Source organism: Quercus suber, unplaced genomic scaffold (genome assembly GCF_002906115.3).
Source record: "Quercus suber isolate HL8 unplaced genomic scaffold, Cork oak 2.0 scaffold_521, whole genome shotgun sequence".
In the NCBI taxonomy this organism is placed as follows: domain Eukaryota; kingdom Viridiplantae; phylum Streptophyta; class Magnoliopsida; order Fagales; family Fagaceae; genus Quercus; species Quercus suber.
Window position 1 is genome coordinate 304,791 of NW_027069970.1, and position 23,717 is coordinate 328,507.

Sequence of the window (23,717 nt, forward strand, 5' to 3'; positions counted from 1 at the left end):
CTATTATCAATAAACACAGACGTTTTGTTAAATTTTCTTCTGGTGGATTCCAGTTTTTATCTCTTTGTGGATTTAGGGAAACCCCTCATGGATTTAAGGTTTACTACTAGAAACTAACAGTTTGGTTTCTATCCTATCAAAAAAGCATCGTGTATGCTTTCTTCAAACTTTCATGACATCAATAATTAATATGTGCATTTACTCCATTAGCATATTCAAGGAACTAAAAATTTGACATAAATGCAAATTTTGATGAAGTGGAAGCATAATCGAGAGAGACTCAAGAAATGTGTTACTTGATAGAATCTCATACTCTCCCACATGAGGTCACTGCTTATATATTGATTTAATGATGTAATACAAAATTAAGGGGATGAAGAATTTGGACAATAAAGTAAATGTCATAAAATTAGAAATTAGTTATTATGTGGTGCAATAAGTTGGATATTTGTTTAATCATTTTTTTTTTTTTTTGTTTCTTTAATGCATTGGGGTTAGCATAAATTTTTCATAATATAATGTTAATGTTTAGCTGACTTATGAAAATATCATAGAAAATTTATGATGTTACGTTTACGTAACTGAAGTATGATAATGGTAGGTTAAACACTCAATTAATATGGTAATATCCTACTAATAGAATTTTATTATAATCCAAAATATGTAAAAAAAGTGTGATGAAAAGTTAAATGAAAATTTATTTTACAAAGCTTCAAATGGCAAAACTGCATGGTCTGCAACATAAGGTTTTTGCTTTCTTATATAATTATTTTTTAAACCATATAAAATACTTATATACATATATATATATATATAATATTAGTGAACACCTATAGTAATTAATATGTGCATTTACTCTATTGACACATTCAATAAAATAAAAATTTGACATAAATGCATACTTTGAATATTTGATGAGGTGGAAGCCTAAATGAGAGAGGCTCAATGAACGGGCCACTTGATAGAATCTTATACTCTCCCACATGAGGTCTCTGCTTTTTATATATTGATCGGTTGGATTTTCTCTCAGCTTTGGCTATTAATATAGCCTAGTCACGAACCTACGTGTTGCGAGTGATAATTTTTTTGTTGTGGTCTTTTTTTTTTAATTTTTTGCAATTTGAACTAAGGTTTTTTTTTTTCTTTTTTTAAAAAGAAAAAAAAATGTATATGTAAGGTTTTTAATAATTTGAAGATAATGAAAAACTAATTGACTATATGATTGACTTAGTTTAAAATAAGAAGATTATATGATTGACTTCATTGTTAACAATTTTTAACCTTTGTTATCATTACTCACATAGTACTATAACAATTCTAAACATTATATGAATTTTTGTATAATCATATAATCGTATAATCTTCTTATTCTCAATCATAGATTTCTCCATAAGATAATTAGATTGTATTTTCCAATTAATTTTTATTACTTAATTTTAGCATTTATTGTTGCTATGCTCTAATTTAGTCATATTAGTTGTCATATCATTATCTTTTTTCTTTCCAATTTTTCCTATATATTTTTCTAACATTTATTCATTTTAGGTGATTAAAAACTCCATTATTTAAAAATCAAAATATCCTCTCTCTCTCTCTCTCTCTCTCTCTCTCTCTCGTATTTTTAACTACTCTTACTATTAATTTCTCAACTTATTATTACACGTTCTTCAACTTTTCTTCAACTTTTCTTCCTTTTTTTACCTTTTCATCTCCCAATATATGGTATAATATATAATTTATTTTTGAAAATTTAGTGAAGATAATTTGTTCTCATTAAAAATTGAACTTGTGGGTACCTTAGGCATGCTATGCAACATCCTGGGCATGCTTGGCAACGTCCTAGGAGTCCCACATCGAAAGAGTCTTTCCCCACTTTCTGCCTTAGAAGCTCTAAAGCGAAGGAGGTAGTGCCTCCTTCGCTTTAGAGCTTCTAAGGCAGAAAGTGGGGAAAGACTCTTTCGATGTGGGACTCTTAGGACGTTGCCAAGCATGCCTAGGACTTTGCATAGCATGCCCAAGGTACCCACAGAACTATTTTTAAAAGTATTTTCTATCTTTTTATCTCTACAAATATATCATTCTATTATTTTGGATGTCCTTAAACTCAAATTCTCACCTCCAAAATATTTAAGAATTAACTTAAACCAAAACTATAAGAGGAAGAGATAGAGTACATGTGGTGGGGAACTCGAAAAACACATCACCAAAGTGTATCAACCCAAATTAAAGATACAAAAACTACAAGAATTCACCAATCCAAAATAGAGTTGTAAGGAAAAAAACAAATAATCAAGAGAGAGAGAGAGAGAGAGAGAGAGAGAGAGAGAGAGAGAAAATAATCACCATTTTTGGGAGAGAAATGTATAGTTGTAAACAACAAATTATCAAAGTCATACTACGTAATAGAATAATATTATATCATTATATACTATATAATGTCATAAGATAACATCTATCAATTGAAGTGCATAAACCTAAAATAGAGATGCAATAACGAATTAAAAATTCACCAAAAGAAAGAAAGAAAGAAAATATATATATAACATCCAATTGACATGAAAATTTGCATGATTGTTAAGCATATATCATATAATTCAATGGTAGGATTTTCAAAATATAAATTCTATATATATATATATATATTTATATATATGAGTTGGGTTCAAGTTACATCTGGTGTAATTCTAAGCAATGTTTACATCACCCAATAACTTGTAATAGAATTTATATTTTGAAAATCCTACCTTTTAATTACATGTTTTATATGTGCTTAACAATCATGCAAATTTTTATGTCAATTGAATGTTATTTACCATTTGATTTATAAACTCATCTTTTATGCATTATTTTAAACTAGAAAAACTTCAATTTAAAAAATTGATAGATGACATTACTATTAATCATTGATCTCCTTAAAATTTTGCAAGTATTGAGAATATACGAAGATGATGTAATCTAACGGTAGGTTTGTCAAAAATTGCATCCAATTAAAAAATATTGACTAGTGTAACATTGTTTAGAATTACATTAGGTGTAACTTGAACCCAACCCTATATATATATATATATATAGAAAGAGAGAGAGAGAGAGAGAGAATATTCACCTTTTTGAGTGAGCAAAATATGGATTGAAAGGAAGAGAAAACAAAATTTTATAGTAAATAAAATGGGAGAAGAAGAGCAAAAAATAAAATTAAAATGAATGGATGGAGGAATTGTAATGTTAAGGTATAGAGTAGTGGGAAAATAAAAAGGTAAAAGTAAGGGAGAAATGTTGGATAAAGTGTAATTGTAATGTGAGAAATTTAAAAGGGAAAATAGTTTAAAATGAGAGAAAAAGTGTTGGAAATAGGAGGATGATATAGTTGCTGATGTGGCTCAACTAGAGCGTAAGAATAATAAATAGTACATTAAGTTTTTATATATATATATAAACTATTTCTCAAAAAAAAAAAATATATATATATATATATATATATAAAAGCTGAATGAACCTCTCGAGAGCCCGAAGCGGCTGTATCCTCGTCTACCGGACCACCGCTGGACGACAGTCCGGTCTCAAGCTCACTCGACTAACTTCCGACATATCCACTCGCACCCCAACCTCGTCCTAAACCAATCCAAAGACCGACGAAGCAAAGGCACCAGATCGGCCAAAGCAACACTTAAACAGTTACCCTCAAAACAAAGCCCTCAATATTCGAGGAAACCCCAAAATCCACCCAGTCGAGCAAAAAGAAACGAAATTGAGGGACAAGCTACCCTAACCTCTGAACTACTGAGCATGAAAAACCCAAAAACACAACAACAAACTAAACCCCATAAAAACACACAACAACAACAAAACCAAAAGAAGAAGAATAGAATCAGAGCCAAGGCTATAACAAAACAGGGAAGCAAAACACTGAAAAGTAAGCATACCTTGAGGAAGCAAGCACTACCAAAAGAAGAGGAACCACCGCGCCGGTTACTAATTCGCAGAAGGAAGGCGGAAAGAGTTCACCAGAGAAGAAGAGCAAATGATTAGAAAAGTTTTTGAAAAAAGAAAATGTAAGCAAATGAGGATTTTAAACTTAGGCCTTGGAAAACTGAAAAACCAGCGGAAGTCCAATAGTCCCACCAAATCAGAGCATTAAACTGCACCTACCAGCACGTGCCACGTGTGCCACGATTTGCAAAGCACCGCCGCTTTGCATTTACTGCGGATCGAAATCCCAAACGACACCCAGACTCTTCGCATTCTATGACCGTCATTTCAAAGACGAACACAGAATCGGGGGGCAACTGATGGGACTGACGAATGTGACAAACTCACTGACGATTACACCATCACGGACGATTCCATGCTCAAACCAGGTGAGTCAATCATACTCTTTACTGACGAACTTATCCGAACCATTCAATGCAGACAAAACGGTTCGAGAGACAACTGTACAATCCGTTGGAAGGTAATAATGGCACACTAAAGGGCCTCAGGCGTTACGAAAAGGAGCATTGAAGACCTCCATAACTACTCAACGGCTAGAGGCCAGGAAAGGATATATAAGCCTCCCACATTGCTGAAGAGGAGGTAGAGACACACAGAAATTCGCTAAAACATTTTCTTGAATTCTTTCCAATTGCATTTTTTAAACATTCTTTTACTGACTTTGGCATCGGAGGCGTCGTGGCAGGCACCACACCGGTGTTCACCTTTAAAGGTTGGAAGATCATCTCCGTCCGTCGAACAAGCACTGACGAGTTCACACTCATCATTGTCTATATTCCACAATTTCCATGCTTGGAAACAAGAAAATAGGACTGAAATTCATACCATCCATATGAAAATGCATAAGAAACAAAAATAGGAGGAATCTGTTAACAGAGCATATATAATTTGTACCAATGGTTTTGAATATTCATTCAGTTTGATGAATATTAAGAAAATTTTAAAGATTCTTCTGAAAGTGCTCAAAATGAATAAATAACTAGAAAATGAATATGTCAACAACACAAGCAACTAGCTATCGACCTTGAACCATTGTAATAGTAACATTGTTAACAGAGCATTTTGTTTGGATGCGTTGAGAGGAATTTGGATCCAAGGCAATCTGCTTTTCAGTGAATGCTGGTTTCTTTGGACGAGGCATATCAAAAATCTCACTTTTAAGCATGGAAACAACAACAGATACAGTCAGTCTATCTTGAGCAAATTCTTGCACACACAACAGCCCTACTTGTATACATCTCAAAATCTCCATTTCAAAGTGGGGTTCATATACCATTGGGTCTATGAAGGCTATAGTGTTGTCTGCATTCCACAATTGCCATGCCTGGAAAAATGAATGTGAGATTGAAATTATTACCATGAATACCAAAAAATAATGAAGAACAAAAGACAGTTGAGCTTTTAAGAAATGAGGCAATAAGATTACTTACAAGTCCTAAAAGGTTTAGGAATTGATCATCATTATAAAAGCTAGTATTTTTTCTTCCACTGACTATCTCTAGTAACAACACTCCAAAACTAAAGACATCTGATTTCTCTGAAAATCGCCCTTCCATTGCATATTCCGGAGACATGTAGCCACTAAATTTTAACAGAAAAACGCATCAAATCTTGTCATCTCTAATATTAGCATTCAAAGCTAATTGAAATGACCAAACCAAAAGTACTTACTAAGTTCCGACGACCCTATTAGTATTGGCCTGGTCTTCATTACTTCCAAAAANTACCATATTATTTAGCAATTTTTGGAATGGATATTAACCCCTAATACACTGAAAAATTTGTGTTAAAGGGGTAAATCATCCTTAAGTACCAAGAAGACTTCTTAGATTGGACTAATGGTGGACATTAGACAAGTAATTTAGGAATCAGTATTAACACTTTATAAAAATACTTTGAAGTGTTCAAAATGCATACGTAACCACCACGTGATTATGTCAATAACACATGCTAACTATTGACCTGGAACCATTGTAACGGTTACATTGTTAACAAAGAAGCTTTGAGGGGAGTCCGTATCTAAATCAATCTGCCTTTTAGTAAATGCAAACTGCTTTGGATGATGAAGATCAACAATCTCACTTTTAAGCATGGAGAATCGGAGATGACAACAGATACATTTGGCCTATTTTTGGCAAAATCTTGCACACACAACAAGCCGACATGTATGCAACTATGCATCTCAAAATCTCCATTTCAAAACATGGTTAATATATCATTGGGTCTATTAAGGCCACAATGTTGTCTATATTCCACAATTTCCATGCTTGGAAACAAGAAAATAGGACTGAAATTCATACCATCCATAGAAAATGCATAAGAAACAAAAATAGGAGGAATCTGTTAACAGAGCATATATAATTTGTACCAAGGTTTTGAATATTCATTCAGTTTGATGAATATTAAGAAAATTTTAAAGATTCTTCTGAAAGTGTTCAAAATGAATAAATAACTAGAAAATGAATATGTCAACAACACAAGCAACTAGCTATCGACCTTGAACCATTGTAATAGTAACATTGTTAACAGAGCATTTTGTTTGGATGCGTTGAGAGGAATTTGGATCCAAGGCAATCTGCTTTTCAGTGAATGCTGGTTTCTTTGGACGAGGCATATCAAAAATCTCACTTTTAAGCATGGAAACAACAACAGATACAGTCGGTCTATCTTGAGCAAATTCTTGCACACACAACAGCCCTACTTGTATACATCTCAAAATCTCCATTTCAAAGTGGGGTTCATATACCATTGGGTCTATAAGGCTATAGTGTTGTCTGCATTCCACAATTGCCATGCCTGGAAAAATGAATGTGAGATTGAAATTATTACCATGAATACCAAAAAATAATGAAGAACAAAAGACAGTTGAGCTTTTAAGAAATGAGGCAATAAGATTACTTACAAGTCCTAAAAGGTTTAGGAACTGAATCAATGGCCTGGTCTTCATTACTTCCAAAAATCCTGGCCATACCAAAATCTGATATTTTTGGATTGAGATCTTTATCCAACAAGATGTTACTTGCTTTTAAATCTCTATGAATAATCCGCAATCTAGAGTCTCTATGAAGGTAGAGCAGACCTCTACCAATTCCTTCAATAATGTTGAAGCGTTTGCTCCAATCTAGCAATTTTTCTTTATGTGGATCTAATGAATTTAGACAAAAGAATCAAGAGAAACAAAATGAGGATTAAAGCTATAATGTGAACGAACACAAACTTCAAAAAAGTTTATTTTGGTGGTAGTTGTCAGAAAATTGTTTCAAGTGAAGTATTGCAACAAGTAATATTGTTCCATTGTCTAACAATACTCAATTTCTGTCAACAAAATTAAAAAGTGTTGAACATATTTTTGTAATTAAAAATTAGTGTCAAAACAAACTAACCGAAGAGAAATGCATCCAGACTCTTGTTTGGCATGTATTCATATATCAACATCCTCTCTTCTCCTTCGACACAACAGCCAAGGAGCTTAACAAGATTCCGATGTTGGAGTTTAGAAATTACCACCACCTCATTCATAAATTCCTTTAACCCTTGTGTAGAGGTTCTGGAAAGTCTTTTTACTGCTATTTCTTGTCCATCTGACAGTTTTCCCTATAAACAAAATTTAAAATTATTAAATATATATTCCTGGAATTAGATAATAAACCTTTAGAAGAGCAGTCATTACCCTGTATACAGGACCAAATCCACCCTGACCAAGCTTGTGAGATAGATGGAAGTTGTTTGTTGCACTCTCCAACTTCTCAAAAGTGAATAGTGGTAGCTCCTGGACTTCGGCTTGGTTCAGGTTGTCACTAGGAAATGGTATATGTGATTTCCCTTTGTTGAACAACGAAAACCCCTTTCCTTTCTTCTTCCTTGCTGATTTACACTACATTCATGAGTAATCTCTAATGTATAGCAAAAGTTTTTTCTTATTTTAGTCAGAATATTTACCTTGAAGTTTAGCCATCCACCTCCACAATAAGTGCAGATTGAACTGGAAACCGTTCCTACTATCACAGTGATTGTGACAATTTTTTTCACGTCTTGCTTTGTTCCTGCAAATCAGAAAAAGTACTACACTAATTCAAACAAAATAGTTAACTAAATATGTCCTTTTTCTTGCTATGGTCAAGTAAATTGTATTTTACAAGGCTTTCATAAGCTTGGGGAGCTGAGGTATTATGGGGGATGGATTGAACTTGGAAGACAAAACAACTCACCAAGTTTGGTATTAGCAACACGAACGTTAAGATCAACTCCGCTGCTAGAGAATTTCTGTGCGTCAATTAAGCTTCCAGTCCATGACATACAACCTGTGCCACTAACAAATGCGTAAGCTGTACAAGAACAATTCTGTAAACACCGCTGTTTGCAATCAGCTTCAATATCAGATGAAAAATCTGCAAAGTCTGGGACTTTCATCATATTCATTGTCTGAAACCAATCCATTTTACCGGCTTCACCACCGGTGGCCACCCTCTCACACTGCAGTGGTGTGCTTCTCACACATCCACCAGTCCAATTTCCTCTATTCCATTCTTCTGTGTTATTTGGCTCAAACCCATTTAAACAGCTGCAAATTGGAGAACTCTGTGAATTACAGATTCCAAATGCCCCACACTTACCATAAACATCACACTCACTCTGCAAAGTCGCCCACACGACCTCCCAGTCCCCCTTCACATGGTCCCAAGATCTTTGCTCCATACTTCCTTGTGTATTGAGTTGGAAATGTAACAAAGAATTGTTCACGTCAGAAAAGCTCAAAGAAACTGTTCCTTCTTGATCATTAACGAGACTTAATCCGGAATTATTTGTAGTTGGAATCCCAATGAAGACCTGACCATTCCATGGACCACTTCGCCAATATGAGCTACCATCTTTCCAAATGAATACTTGTCGAAGATCAAGAGGTTGAATACCGACCAAGAAGCTTCCATTGGATGGATCAGAAAGGCTTTTCCATGACGTCAACTGGACTTTGTTGCCTGTTGTTAGATTAGTACTGATATTCATCTTGGGCAAGAGTGTATCACAAGGAAGTTGGAAACTCTGCCATATGATTGTCTTAGTAGTGTTTTTTATCAAGACAAGGTTCCCTGTATCTAAAAGCTGGGCACTTGAATTGGGAACAGAGGTTGTAACTTCGGCTGACCAAATCGCCTCTTTTTGTCCATTTAGTAGCACAAGAAGTCCGTCCGCAGATATAGTAAGAACCCCCGAAGAATCTTGGAGGGGTTTATCTCTGTTAGCTACCCATACAACAGTGGTCACAGAAATGTTGTTATACCATATTCCGAGGTAGCGACTGGTGGAATCTACAGGGCTGAAGAATCCCAGTCTGAAAGAACTCCCATTGGAGATTATATAGCCAGGATCACTAATGGGTTGAAAAGATGTGATGGTGTCTGTGGCAGAATCAGATTCTAAACAAATGCAACAAAGGATAAACACAAACAACAAATTATTCTTTCTAACAACTCCCATAACTTGTTCTTCTAACAGTTCGCAACTTTGAATTGGTAGTTATCTGAGACAGAGGCTACCCACAACTTTTGAAAAATAATTTTAAGGAAAAAAAAAAACCTATGAAAGTTCTTCTCAGAAAACTTTAGTAATCAAAGAAGTTATAGATTAGCTGGTCAACTCCAACTGGCCATATATACCTTCCCAGGTCTGCAAATTTCACCTAAACTGGCTAACCTGCATACGTTGTTTTTATTTATTGCTTTTATGGGTTGCTTACCAGTGAAAGTTATCGGTGGACATGTTAAATTGCGGACACATGTCCACTCTTGAACACATGTCCGCAATTCAATGTGTCCAGTGATAACCTTCACTAGGCACAAGCCTTTCCCTAAAATATTTTAGAACAAGTCCCATAACTTGTTTAATGCTTCTCGTTTGAGCGGTTTTGTGGGGATACACAAATATTTTCAAACAAGTCCCATAACTTGTTCAATGCTTCTTGTTTGAGCGGTTTTGTGGGGATACACATACACTGATACCCCAATATATTCAAACCATTGTTTGTAGATGGCTACGGGCCGCACATGGTAGGTGGGGGAGTTCTTTAAAATTTAGTAAATTATGTTTGGTGAATGTTAGAGATTTGACCCACAACAATAAGAGTCATTGCTTCTTTTCCCATGTATATTATATTGTACAAAGATTCTGGTTTTTGAGAATCAAAATTTTCAATTCGTTGGCCGGTTATTGCTTTTTATGTGTGTGTTTTCCCGAACGTTTGTTTGAAATCTCTCGCCATAATAAAAGCTATTACATTCTTTCACACGTTTACACATGAAAAAACAATAGAAAGTGTTTCGGTTGTTTATTTATTTATTTATTTTTTATTTTTATGTAATACAATGTACGTAATAAATATTACTCGAACCAAAAACCTGGACTTTCCAGTGTTTATAGACTGTTCCAAAAATTTTTTTTTTCAATTATTGACGTATCTTTGCTGTTGAGGGGGAGACAAGCTCCCTCGTGACCTTGACAAAAGGAGAGAAAAGAGAGACAGAACAATTCAATTAGAGCCCATTTGGTACGTGTGTTTAAATAACAGTTTTCAGTTTTTTTGAAAATATGTGTGAATGAAAAAGTTGGTAGAAATTCGTGTAATATTGTTTAAAAACTGAAAACATGGTTTAAAATAATGTACCAAACAGACCCTAAGTCTTCTTCTCTTCCTTGTGCGTGTGGAATAAGGGAAGGATGGAGGGAGACTTTGACCACGGGGGCAACGGCTCCCCTAATTGTTTTGTAAAAAAATATTAGTGTATATATATATATATAGGTATAAATTTTAGTAATTATGTTCTATAAAATTATACTTTGCCCCTTTAACAATATAATTGATTCTTTTAAGAATAATATTATAGTTACAAATTTTTCTACAATATTTTTACAAACTGTTGAAGTAGTAAATTCTTATTAGTTTTCATATGAACTCATTTGTAACTCTAGCATTTTCTTCATTTTAAGGGGCATAAAAAAATTTATAAACCTAAAATCTAAAACAAAATATACAAGCCTAAAAAAATTAACTCAACAAAAACAAAATAAAATAAAATAAAATAACAATAATAGCTTAAAAACAATTAAGCTCAATCAACAAATTTTACCCAAAACAAACAACTTAGCTCTTTAAAAAATTTTGTCCTTACCCAGTAGCAAATGCACATATAAAAAACAAAACAATATAAATAATTAAATAAATAAAACCTTAATTGTTAAATAACAGAGCTAGAGGCTAGAGCAGCCGCACATAACTAATAACAACGCCGTCTCCTAATTTTAAGTTCTGACTCCGTCAAACTGAAGTAAGAAAAAAAAAAGAAAGACATTGTTACTGCAGATTTTTCTATGTTCCGTAATTTAATCTTTTTCTATAACTTTGTGCGTTAAGCATAGAGAGAAGCAGCATATTTTTCTTAAAGGGTTGGGTGTTTTGCACAAACTTTCTTTCAGTAACAGTGCCAAAGTAGGGGACTTGATGAAAAAAAAAACCTTTTGCACAGCTGCGCCTAGGCTTTGAGTTCTGACATGCCATCATGAAAAAAAAAATAATGGTTGTTTTTCCCGTAAGGCTATGTGCCTAATTGTACTCGGAGTTATCATCTCAAAAGATGATAATGGTGGCAAGTGGGAGGGAAAAAAAAGTATCCATAAAAGCCCAGGTGATTTTTTTTTGATAAAAAACTTGGATATATTTCATTAGACCGAAACATGATACAGATTTGTGACATCTTTGAGTACTTGGTCAGCTATAATGGCTGGAGTGTCTTCTACCCATATATTACAATCCAATAGTGATTTGGCCATCCTAGCCATCAAATGAGCTTCAACATTTCCATTCCTGCACAATGAGATGCAATCCACGCCTTAAAGCAACTTAGGTCCTGTTTGGTTTGAAGCATCACTCAAACTCAGTTTTCATAATTCAATTTTTATAACTCAAAACTCAAAACTTATATCTCATATCTAATTCTCTATTTCTCTCTTATCTCACTCCCAATTTGTTTGACAAAAAAATTAGATTCAAATTTCATCACCAAAACTCAACTTTTAACTCCAACATGTGGAGCCCACTGTTCAGAATCCACCTTTTCTTACCCGCGTGAACTCTCTCTCCCCACTTTTTTTTTTTTTCCTTCTTTCTTCTTCCTTAGTTATTTCTTCTTCTTTACCAGAAATGAGATCTCACAAATCAAGTCAAAATAGCACAAATAACAAATTTTCACAACAAAAAATTGTAGAACCACCAACAAAAAACTCAAACTTTCACCAAGTTTAAGCACGTATAACTAAGTTACATTCATGGGTATCACAATATCATACAAAATTATCAAAAACTATCAAACCTAGGGTGCCAGTGAATCTGCATCAACTTTGCAAGAAAATCATCAAACCTAAGGTGCCAGCAAATCATCAAACCCAGAAAATCTGCATCAACTTCACCACCAAGGGCTTCGCCATCTTCGTCGCCGATGTCCTCGGCCACGGCAGATACGACGGCCTCTACTGCTACCTAGGCAACAAAAAATTCTAATCACCAGCACCTCCCTATCTTTCTTCCTCCACATCCGCAATCGCGAGCCGTACAAAACCCTCCTAGCTTTCCTCTTCGACGAGTCCATGGTGGAGCTATAGCCATGCTCATGTACTTCCAAGTTCCGCCGAATGCGTAGGGTTGGGGTGTGGTAGTGAGAGAAGAGAGATGGGTGTCCGCTGGTGGTGAGTAATGAGCGTTGTGACTTAATGAGAAAGTGCCATTTGGGGTGGGTGTGGTTTTAGAGTGTGATGTTGGAATAAGGAGAAGAAAAAAAGAAAGAGGACGCCGTGAGTTGGGGGGAATGTGCAGAATAGCTTTAGAAATGATTTGTATATAGTTAGTTAGGCAACACTTAAAACTATAAGGGAAAGTAGACATCTCGAGTTTTAAAAAATCGAGATTCATTTACATAAATCTCGAGTTTCAGAAACTCGAGTTCCATGCAAAAAATTTTTTAGTTTTATCGCCCCTATAGTGGCGTTTTTAAGTCCTATAGTGACGTTTTAAATCCCTATAGCGGCGTTTTCCTGTAAAATTTTTTCATAAGTGTTCAATACCAGGTTCAGGGAGCCCTATAGTGGCGTTTTTATGCCCTATACTGACGTTTTAAAGCCTTATAGCGACGTTTTCCTGCTAAATTTTTTTAATAACTCCATTTTTAAGCCCTATAGTGACGTTTTTAAGCCCTATAACGGCGTTTTCCGAACTCGAGTTTTTAAAACTCGATTTTTACTTGGATTTTTTTTACAAGTCTAGCCTTAAAAACTTGATTTTTATCCTGGAACTCGAGTTTTAGACACTCGATATGCTAGTTTTCAATTTTCTTTTGCAACGTGACAACTAACTAAATATTTTAATATTTATTGTTATTTAGAAAAAAAATTCCGTGGGTTGGGGTCTGACTTTGATGGAGACAACTCATGAGGTGGGTCCCACGTATATGCAAATATTTACGAAAATACCACAATAACTCAGTTTTTTTAACTTGAACACATCTCAAAGCTGTTTTCAATTTTGTAACTCAAACTCAAAATTTTGAGTTTTGAGTGATAGAAATTGAAAACAAAAACTTAGCCAAACTAACTTTCTTGGAGTGGGACTCACAAATTTTGAGTTTTGAATGATGAAAATTGATAAACCAAACATGGCCTTAGGCTTAGCTTAGATCCTTCAACAACTTTCTAAATAGACCATGGACAAGTCACAAGGTTTTGCAAAGCCATGATAACCACTTGGGAGTCCCCTTCAATTATAATCTCCCTCAATCCCAAATCCCAAGCTAAATAAATACCTTCCTGCACTGCCAAGGCCTCTGCTTCTAGTGCCTTCAGCGGCAGCTCAACCCATTTGCTTATAACTCCCATCAACAGTCCCCCTTCATTCCTTATAACCACCCCCACCTCGCAACATCCAGACACCTTAAGTACTACCCCATCCACATTTATTTTACATAGTCTGATACTTCTTTTGTAATTCTGCCTGCATCCTTGCTTAGCCCCCCCATGTTTAAGTGCATTTATGTGGTTCCAAAGGCTCCATGTCGTGACTGCAAAAAGCTCCCAATCAATGCCAGGTTTCCTCTCTCTAATTTCCCATACTATGTCAAGGAACTCTTATGACTGGTTGGGAACTACTGGGAGCTTAAGCCTTGATTCACCCCTAAACCTCAATAGCAAGCTTGCACCCCCACAAGATGTTCCCCGAGGATTCACTCATCCCACATTGGCCACAATCATCCACAATGTTAATTCCCCTAGCTTTCAATCGATGCTTTGTTGGGAGGATGTCCCTGCAGGATCTCCATATGAATTGTTTGATTTTGTTGGGGCATTTTAGCTTCCAAATTAGATTCCAAAGGGTTCTCATCCTAGAGTTATCAGAGGCACCTCCTTTCTCCACCTTGTGCCTACTCTCCTTCAAGCATTTTTGGGCAATCGAGTATGCACTCTTCACCGAAAATCTCCCATTGGTAGTCCATGCCCAAATTAAGGAATCGTTTAATAAATGAGGGCTTATGGATATCCCAAGTATTATCTCAGCTTCATGGGGGAGGAAAGAAACTCTTACTTTGTTCACATCCTAAGATCTCTTCTCTTTATCTAGCAACCTGGCAACTTTGCTTGATTCTAACGGGATTTTCGAGCTAACAACCTTGAAGGAATCCAGAGTGGGCAACCACCTATCCTTCCAAATATCAATTTGTTCTCCATTTCCAACAACAAACCTAGACCCTGAAAATAGAAGGGATATGTGAGGTGCTCTCATGGCTAGAGCATGTGGTAGCAGTGTCTCGTCTTGTAGTTCCTTATAGGAGTTTCAGTGACCTCCTTACGTAAGGTCTGGTTTTTGGTTATGGGGCTGTCAAGTAGCATTGGTGTAGTGTAACCGTTGTAGCACGTTATAAGGAAATCTAATGGCTGAAGAACTGGAGAAGCTGTGGAGTTAGTTATTGTTTACAGAAGAGGAAGACGAAGGAATTGAATTAGGAAGTAGCTGTACAAGGGTTAGGAAAGCTGTGGGAAAAAAACTGCATAGTGATGAAGATTCTGACCACGAGGAGCATAAACCTAGACACGTTGAGGAAAAACTTAAGAATTCTCTAGAAGCCAAATAGAGGATTGTAAATCTCGAAAATAGAGGAAGAACTCTTCATAGTGGAGTTCGGTGATGGGAAGGATAAACAAAAGGTTCTAGATATGTGCCCCTGGAGTTTTGAAAAACAGCTGATCATCATGAAGGAGTTTAAGGGGGAGCTCGTTCCAAAGGATATTGTAATGAAGTGGTCTCCTTTCTGGGTTCAGATTTTCAACTTGTCTCTCAAGAGCAGAACAAAGGAAACGAGCTGGACAATAGGGTCAAAACTAGGGGAGGTGCTGGAAGTGAATGTCTCAGATTCAGAGGTCCAATGGGAGAGGTTCCTATGGGTACGTGTCAGCATTGATGTCACAAAGAAGCTAATCCGTGGGAAGAAAATAAACATTAAAGGAGGAGAGATCCGGTGGGTAAATTTCAAGTATGAAAGACTACCAGATTTTTGTTACAAGTATGGGATGCTAGACCATGCCATTAAAGAATGTCCAAAAGGGTCACTGGAAAATGGCTTGGTTGGGGAAGGAAGCCTGCAATATGGGGCTTGGTTGAGGGAGACGTATGGAGAAGAAATGGAGGAGATACAGCCCAAACAGGCTTAGGGAGAGGTCATGTAAACCATCAAAGATACACTGAGTTAGAAACGGTGAAGAATGGGGAGCCTCGGAGGGTGGTCGAAGCAAAGGAGGGGAAGGAAGGAGAGCACGTGCTTTCATTGTCAATCGTGGAACACAACGTCTTAGGGGAGTAGCTTCCAAGGTCTAACACTCAATGAGAATTGGGGAGTGATATACATGAATCGGGAAAGGTCAATGGGACTCTAGGAAAAGTGGAAGAAAAGGAAGCTCATTTAGGTGATACTTGCTTAAGGAATCTAGCAGCCCCATCTGACACGAAGGTGGCTATGCAGTGGGAAAAAGCAGATGTGGAAAAGACAGAGCCCATGTTTGAATTCAAGTTGGCACCAAACAAAAGCTCCATGCAACCTGGAGTGGAGAAAGGGATGTCTAAGCCCAAGTTGGGCCCAATAGCAATAAGCTATGACCAAAACATGGGCTGGGTTACAGAAAAAATGGGACCAAATTCCAAGCACTGGAAGAGGCTAGCGAGGGAGATTAAATCAAATGCGCCCACTAAAAACACAAGCCCAACAAAACTAAAGAGTGAAGGCCCAACACCACTGATAAAACTAGACCCAAATGCACTAGAGCTAAAACGAAAAAGGGGGAAGAACAAACTGCAAGTAGACTTAGAACATGAAAATCCTATGGTTGGTGGAGTGGCGGTGGCTGCAAGGTAGCATCGCCGAGCCCAATGACTCTCTTCGCCTGGAACTACCGCGGCTTAGGGTCAAACCTTGCAGTTCAAATCCTCACTGACGAGGTGAAGGCAACTAACCGTCGTTGGTCTTCCTAGCAGATACGAAGGCCAACGTAAATCAGATAAAATGTGTTCAACGAAAGCTTGACTACTCCAAGGGGATTATCGTTCCCAGTGACGAAAAAAGTGGCGATTTGGCATTACTGTGGAAGGAAGGCACCATTATCAATTTCAAGAGCTTTTCGAACTCGCATATTGATGTGCTTGTTCATGAATCTCCGACCTCCGAGCCTTGGCGAGCCACCGGCTTCTAGGTACATCTCATGGCAATTACTCGATTCACTAAGTACCCAATGCAATATGCCTTAGGTGGTTTTCGGCGATTTTAATGAAATATTATTTTCTGATGAGAAATTGGGCGGCGCAAAACGAGAGGCTAAACAAATGGCGGCCTTCGGGGAGTGCCTAAATAGATGCGGCCTATTTGATCTTGGTTTTATTAGGTAGAAATATACATGGTGCAACGGACGGTTTAGGGGAGAAAGGACCAAGCTTAGACTAGACAGGGTTATGGCTAATGAAGATTGGACGCTGAGATTTCTGGATGCAAGAGTGTTTCACTCATCAATGTCCATATTGGATCATTGTCTACTTAAGCTAAGTTTGAGCAAAGGGCAGAATCGTAGACCACAAAAGAAGAGATTTATGTTTGAAGCCATTTGGATAAGGGATACCAGGTGCCATGAAGTAGTGGAATCGACTTAGGACTTTGGTGGGAGCTTGTCTAGTGTCCAACTTGTTGACACGTTGAGGAATTGCAAGGAAATGCTTAAGAGATGGAACTAGAGAGAATTTGGCAATGTGAATCATTCAACATCTTGAGTCATTTAACGGCCTCCATGATAAAGCAGAAGAAATTTAGCGTCTAAAATTGGAGATTAATGAAATTCTGACCAGGGAGGAAATAATGTGGAGCCAAAGGTCAAGAGCTATGTGGATTAAATGGGGGGACCGAAACACAAAAATTTTTCATGCCACTGCGAGCCAAAGGTGTAAAAGGAACGATATTGTAGGGTTGTTAGACTCGGATGGGAGGTGGCAGGATGACTTGAGGAACATAGAAGGCTTCATTCTGGAGTATTTTGTTTCCATCTTCAAGTCAAACCAACCAACTGACATTGAAGCAAGTCTCAGTGCTATCCAACCCAAAGTGACACCGACAATGAATGCAATACTGACGGCTAACTTCAGAGCGGAGGAGGTATGGCATGCCCTTCAACAAATGCATCCAACTAAGCCCCCAAGCCCTAACGGTATGTCCCCAATTTTTTTATCAAAAGTATTGGCATGTAGTTGGTACAAATGTTATTGATTGTGTGTTGCATACCTTTAATACTGGTGTGATGCCTCTTAGCCTAAATGAAACTTTTATCCACCTCATTCCAAAAGTTAAGTCTCCCCAAAAAATTACCAAATTCCATCCTATTAGTTTGTGCAATGTGAGCTACAAGATCATTTCCAAAGTGCTCGCAAACCGGCTGAAGATAATTCTTGCAGATGTTGTTAATGAATCTCAAAGTGCTTTTGTTCCAGGGAGGCAAATTACAGACAATGTACTTGTGACGTTTGAAACAATGCACTGTATCAATGGTAGGATGAAAGGTAAGGAGGCTTTGATGGCCCTAAAGCTCGATATGAGCAAAGCATGCGATAAGGTGGAATGGCGGTACTTGGAAGTGATTATGTGAAGATTGGGGTTTAATGAGAGATGGATTTCTTTGGTGATGATGTGTATTAGCACAGTCTCCTATTCAATGTTAATTAATGGGAAGGCCAAAGGCAACATTGTTCCATCAAAGGGGCTTAGACAAGGAGATCCAATATCTCCATATTTGTTCTTGTTGTGTGCTGAGGGACTGTCTGCCATGTTAAGAAAGGAGGAAGAGCAAGGAAATATATAGGGAATCTCTGTTAGTAAGGGAGCACACCAAATCTCCCATTATTCTTCATGGACGACAGTATTGTTTTCTGTAGAGTTTCAGTGGAAGAGGGCAAAAGGATCCTTAAAAGTGTTGGAGGATTATGAGGCTGAGTTCGAGCAAAAATTAAATAAGGATAAAATTTCCTTATTTTTCAACAAGAACACAAAGAGAGAGGTTCAAGAACAAGTAAAGCAGATTTTTGGGGCCCAAATCATTCAACATCATGAAAGGTATCTTAGATTGCCTCCTTTGGTGGGGAAGGGGAAAAGGAAGGCTTTTAATTGCATTAAGGATCAAGTGGGCAAGAAAATAGCAGGATGGAAAGGGAAATTGCTCTCAAGCACTGGAAGGGAGATTTTAATCAAAGCTATTGCCCAAGCCACACCCATGTACATGATGAGTTGTTTCAAATTGCCAGATTCGCTTAGTAAAGAGTTAAGTGCTATGATGAGTAACTTTTGGTGGGGGCAAAAAGACAAGGAGAGGAAAATGGCGTGGATAGCATGGGAGAAGCTTTGTATACCGAAAGAAGAAGGGGGCATGGGCTTTAGAGATTTAAGAGCGTTCAATCTCGCTCTCCTCGCAAAACAAGGTTGGAGAATCTAGCAAAATCCTAATTCTTTAGTGCATAGGGTATTTAAAGCAAGATACTTCGCGGATAGGTCTTTTAAGGAGGCCATGATAGCCCAGGTGATTTGATTTAGATGATATTGTCATGTATCTAGTTTTGTTCTTATCTGAAAGTGAACTAAGGGTGGCAGGTGGCAGAAAGTAAAGGATATATATATATATATATTGAATATGTGGATTTTTGTGTGAGTTAATAATGAAGATATTATTATTTTTTTAGTAGTCTCTCTTCTGGCCGGGTACCGTTATAAGTTTTTCTTGAATTATTTTGATTATTGAGTATAGTGCTTGAAAATTGTTTAGGTGATATCTAAGGATTTTAAAGAAGGTATTAGGGAGAAGTTCTTTGTGGTGAGTTAGCTGAGGTAAGTAACCTTATCCTAATTGGGTTTTATTTTACTTATATTAATGTAATTTTAACTACTAAAAATTATTTATAATTGTGAGAATTTTTATTTCTATTGTATTACTAATTTCAAGTAAAGGATTATTACAAATATATTTTAATACTAAGTATATGATTTTTTGTATACATGCTTAAATAAGATATATTTTTGTTAGAAACTATGATTTCATGTATATGATTATGGACAATCTGACTATAAATTGATTCTGATACCCAGCCAATGAGGGTTATTCATTGGTACTTTGATACCCAAACCAATGGAGGTTATTCATTGGTATTATGATACCTAGCCAATGAGGGTTATTCATTAGTACTCTGATTCCTAGCCAATAGGGGTTATTCACTGGTACTCTGATGCCCAATCACAGGATATAGTGTGACCATAGTCATAAGATTGTTAGGAATATGAATTACGTTTGAATATTTGAACTATTTTGAGTCATTAAAACTGCTTACGTATTTTGAAACCTATTGTAAGTTATAGCTTTTGATATATGAAAAATTGACTACTTTCTAAACCATCTATCATATAATTGTAAGATTAAAGTATGTGATCTATCTGCAACTTATTATTTTAAGACTATGAAACTTCTTTAGTTATTTTTGAAAACCCATAGTATATTATAACTTTTGAAGACTCATATTACATCTTATTATCTTACAGATCTGTTTGCTTGATAAAACTTTTTAGGACTTGGGTTACTTATTGAGTTGTCAACTCACCCCCCCCCACCCCCCCCCCCCCCTCTCCTCTTTCTCCTTTCAAATTTTGATTAGGAAAAGTAGCATATGTTTGGGCTTCCGGTAGGATGTGCGCATGAGTGAAGTTTAGGAAATCAATAGAATAAGATTTGAACTTTTATGTTTAAGATTACCATTTGTGTAGACCTTTATATTTAAAGGATTTAGTTTATTTTTATTTTGATGTTGGAAGATTATTATTTGGAGATCTTTTGAGAATTGCATTATTGAGGATATTTTTAAATTTATTGATGAAATTTTCTTTGAGGATAATTCTTTAATTGTTAAGAGTGCCTTACACACTTGTAAGGTGTAAACTTTATAAGTGTGTGGTTGTTGTCACACGCCTAACTCGCACCAAATATGCTTTAAAACCACTAAAATGACCAAAATACCTCCAAAATTTCTAAAATGAGCAAAATACCCCCCCAAAACCTCTAAAATGTCCAAAATACCCCCAAAACCCTAAAAATGACCAAAATACTCCCAAAACCCAAAAAAATGACCAAAATATTCCCTGAAACTCAAAAAATGATCAAAATACCCCTCAAAACCTAAAAATGATCAAAATACCCCCGAAACCTAAAAAATTACCGAAATACCCCAAAACCTAAAAAATACCAAAATACTTTTGAAACCTAGAAATTTACTGAAATAACCAAAAAATCTAAAAATTATTGAAATACCCCTAAAACCTAAAAGATGACAGAAATGCCCTCGTAACCTAAAAAATGACTGAAATACCCTTAGAATCTAAAAAATTATCAAAATAAGCCTAAAACCTTAAAAATTACCAAAATTCCCTCGAAACCTAAAAAATTACCAAAATCCCCTCGAAACCTATAAAATGACTAAAATACCCTTAGAACCTTTAATTCGTCGAAAATATCCTCGAAACATCTAAAATACCTCAAACCTCTATTTTGGTAATTTTAAATGTTTCAAGTGTATTTTGGTCATCTTACATGTTTAGGAGTATTTTGTTCATAATTTAGGTTTCAAGGGTTTTTATCGATCACTTTTTTTAGGTTTTGGGATTATTTTTGTCATTTTTTAGGTTTTGGGGTATTTCGATCATTTTTTAGATTTCAGGGTATTTTGGTAATTTTTTAGATTTGGGGGGTATTTCAATAATTTTTTAGGTTTATGGGGTATTTTGGTAATTTTTTGGTTTAGGGTGTATTTTGGCATTTTTTTAGGTTTCAAGGGTATTTCGGTAATTTTTTTTAGGTTTTGGGGGTATTTTGGTCATTTGATAGGTTTTGGGGGTATTTTGCTCATTTTTTTAGATTTTGGGTTATTTTGGTAATTTTATAGGTTTTGGGGTATTTTGATTATTTTTAGGTTTTGGAGGTATTTCAATCATTTTTTAGGTTTTGTGGGTATTTTTGAAATTTTTTAGGTTTTGGGGGTATTTTGGTAATTTTTTAGTTTTTGGGTGTATTTTGGTAATTTTTAGTGTGTACACTCAATTTTTCACTCATAATTTAATCAAGGAGAATGACTTGAATGACCATCCATGTACTTCAAAAATCATAATTGCATCACATACATCAATTTGTTCTTGCATTACATGCATCAACTTGTCTTTGCATTACATGCATTAGTTCATTCATTACATATCATAAAAATGATCTTGAGATTCTAACGATCGCAACAATGTTTCTAGTTTTCAAATCGGACCATCGAATTGAAAGATATCACATGATCAGGTTTGCACGGTCAACATGCATTGTGTCTAGGTAAGGTCGACCACACATGATTAGTTTAAATTAATTCTGATTTGTTAAACCATTAAAATTAATTTAATAATTCTGTGATTGTTGATAGTTAGTGTTTAAAATAGGATTGCATGCATAGGAATAAAATGGGTGATTGGATAATAATAAAATTGTGGAAAATCTGAACTTTATCAAGATTCATTTTATGGTATTTATCTGCAATATAATTATTCTTAAATAACCTGAAATATCCAGAAAAGAGATGAAAAATCATAAATGGAGGATGAAAACACATCTAGGTACAAGGACTAGCCAAAAAAACCCTAAAAGATGAGTCTAAATGGCACCCTGAACACGAAAGAGTGTTCAGAGTCCAAAGGGCAATTCGGCACTTTTGGAGTGTTGAACGGCACTCTAAAAGGGCCGAATTTTATCCTTGTGGGGTTTGGCCCAACAGCCTTCGGGTGACAATAAAGCACACCATTTTCAATCTTTTCACAAAAGGATGCGTTCAGATTTAAACCCTAATCGTTCGTGCCTCTTTTTAGAGCTCTCTGACCACTATAAATAGAGATTGAATCTCATAATTTAGCACCTTTTTTCTACGCTCTGGGAGGCATACGTTTTAGGCCCTCAAATTGCCCATATTTTCTTATCCTTTCTCTAAGTGTTGCTACTTAAATTAGGGTTTTTAGGTTTCAAAGAGATTTGCATAAATTTCTTTGAACCCTAAAACAACCTCTCAAGAACAAAGAGTGCTCATGCAAGAGGTTGTTTCTTAACCCTTTTTTTATGATGTGATGATGCATGTTATATCTCTTTCTTTTTCAAATATCCATAGCATGAATTGTTAATGGTTGTTTTGTTTAATGCATGATTGTTTTTTTTTTTTTTTATGTGATTGTTATAATCTATTTCTTGAATGTCAATAATCTGCATGTGACAATTCTTTTTCTTAAAATAAAACAAATCTACATCTTTATTAGGTGTAGATCTAGATTTTTCTTGGAATAAAACAGATCTACATCTTTATTAGATGTAGATTTGATTTTTCCTCAATACAAAAACAAATTTGCATCTTTCTTAGATGTAGATCTGAATTTTTCTCAAATAAAAACGGATCTGCATCTTTATGAGATGCAGATCTGAATTTTTCTCAATTAAAAAACTGATTTGTATCTTTCTTAGATACAGATCTGATTTTTCTTTAATACATGCATATTTGAAATAAAGAAAAAGATTGAACATGATTGTGTTTGTGTTTGTTTTCTTTAATTCATGTTGCATAAATTTAGATTATGAGTGAAACTCTCTTCTTAAAAAATCTTTTTCATTCTTAATTTTTAAAACATAAAAAAACAAATCTGATATTTTATAAATCAAAAAAACATTTTTTTAGTTCTTAAAAAATATATCTAATGTTTATTAAAATCACAAGACTTTATTTTATGTAATAAAAACAAATATGAATTTTTATCATCAAAAACCACTTTTTCTACATACTACAAAACAGATATGGTATTTTGACAAATCAAAATCATTTTTTTTAACAATAAAAACATATCTGAATTTAAAAAAAACAAAAACAAAAACAAAAGAAGAGACTTCATTCATAAATAAATTTTTGTGATTTAATTTTAGTATCACATGTTCAACATATCATTCATGACATGCACAAAAAAGTACATTGGTCACAAGAGTTTAGAAGACCAGACTTATTCTGGGCGGAATGGGTGCCTAACATTTTCCCATTCCATAACCTAGCCTCTGGATTTAGGTCATTGGTTAAA

The 23,717-nt window shown here is 35.5% G+C and overlaps 1 protein-coding gene across 1 annotated transcript; it reads right to left on the minus strand.

The window, feature by feature from the left end:
• Positions 1-4,856: 4,856 nt before the first annotated feature.
• On the minus strand, positions 4,857-9,549 carry LOC112035418 (G-type lectin S-receptor-like serine/threonine-protein kinase At1g11330). The gene is made up of 8 exons (XM_065763717.1): positions 8,196-9,549; positions 7,927-8,030; positions 7,658-7,861; positions 7,371-7,581; positions 6,924-7,132; positions 5,659-5,687; positions 5,418-5,568; positions 4,857-5,311 (listed from the first exon to the last, which is right to left on the minus strand). Exons 1-8 carry the CDS (start codon positions 9,460-9,462, stop codon positions 5,003-5,005), a joined length of 2,484 nt encoding a protein of 827 aa, XP_065619789.1. The 5' UTR covers positions 9,463-9,549; the 3' UTR covers positions 4,857-5,002.
• Between the last annotated feature and the right edge of the window lie 14,168 nt (positions 9,550-23,717).

Bases quoted from the DNA above. Each gene is read 5' to 3' on its own strand.
- LOC112035418 (XM_065763717.1), bottom strand. From the start codon at position 9,462: ATGGGAGTTGTTAGAAAGAATAATTTGTTGTTTGTGTTTATCCTTTGT. The intron at 8,031-8,195 runs GTGAGTTGTTTT...TCTGATTTGCAG, and splicing joins TGTTGCTAATACCAAACTTG to GAACAAAGCAAGACGTGAAA. The intron at 5,688-6,923 runs GCCATTGATTCA...AATGAAGACCAG, and splicing joins TTGGAAGTAATGAAGACCAG to GCCAATACTAATAGGGTCGT.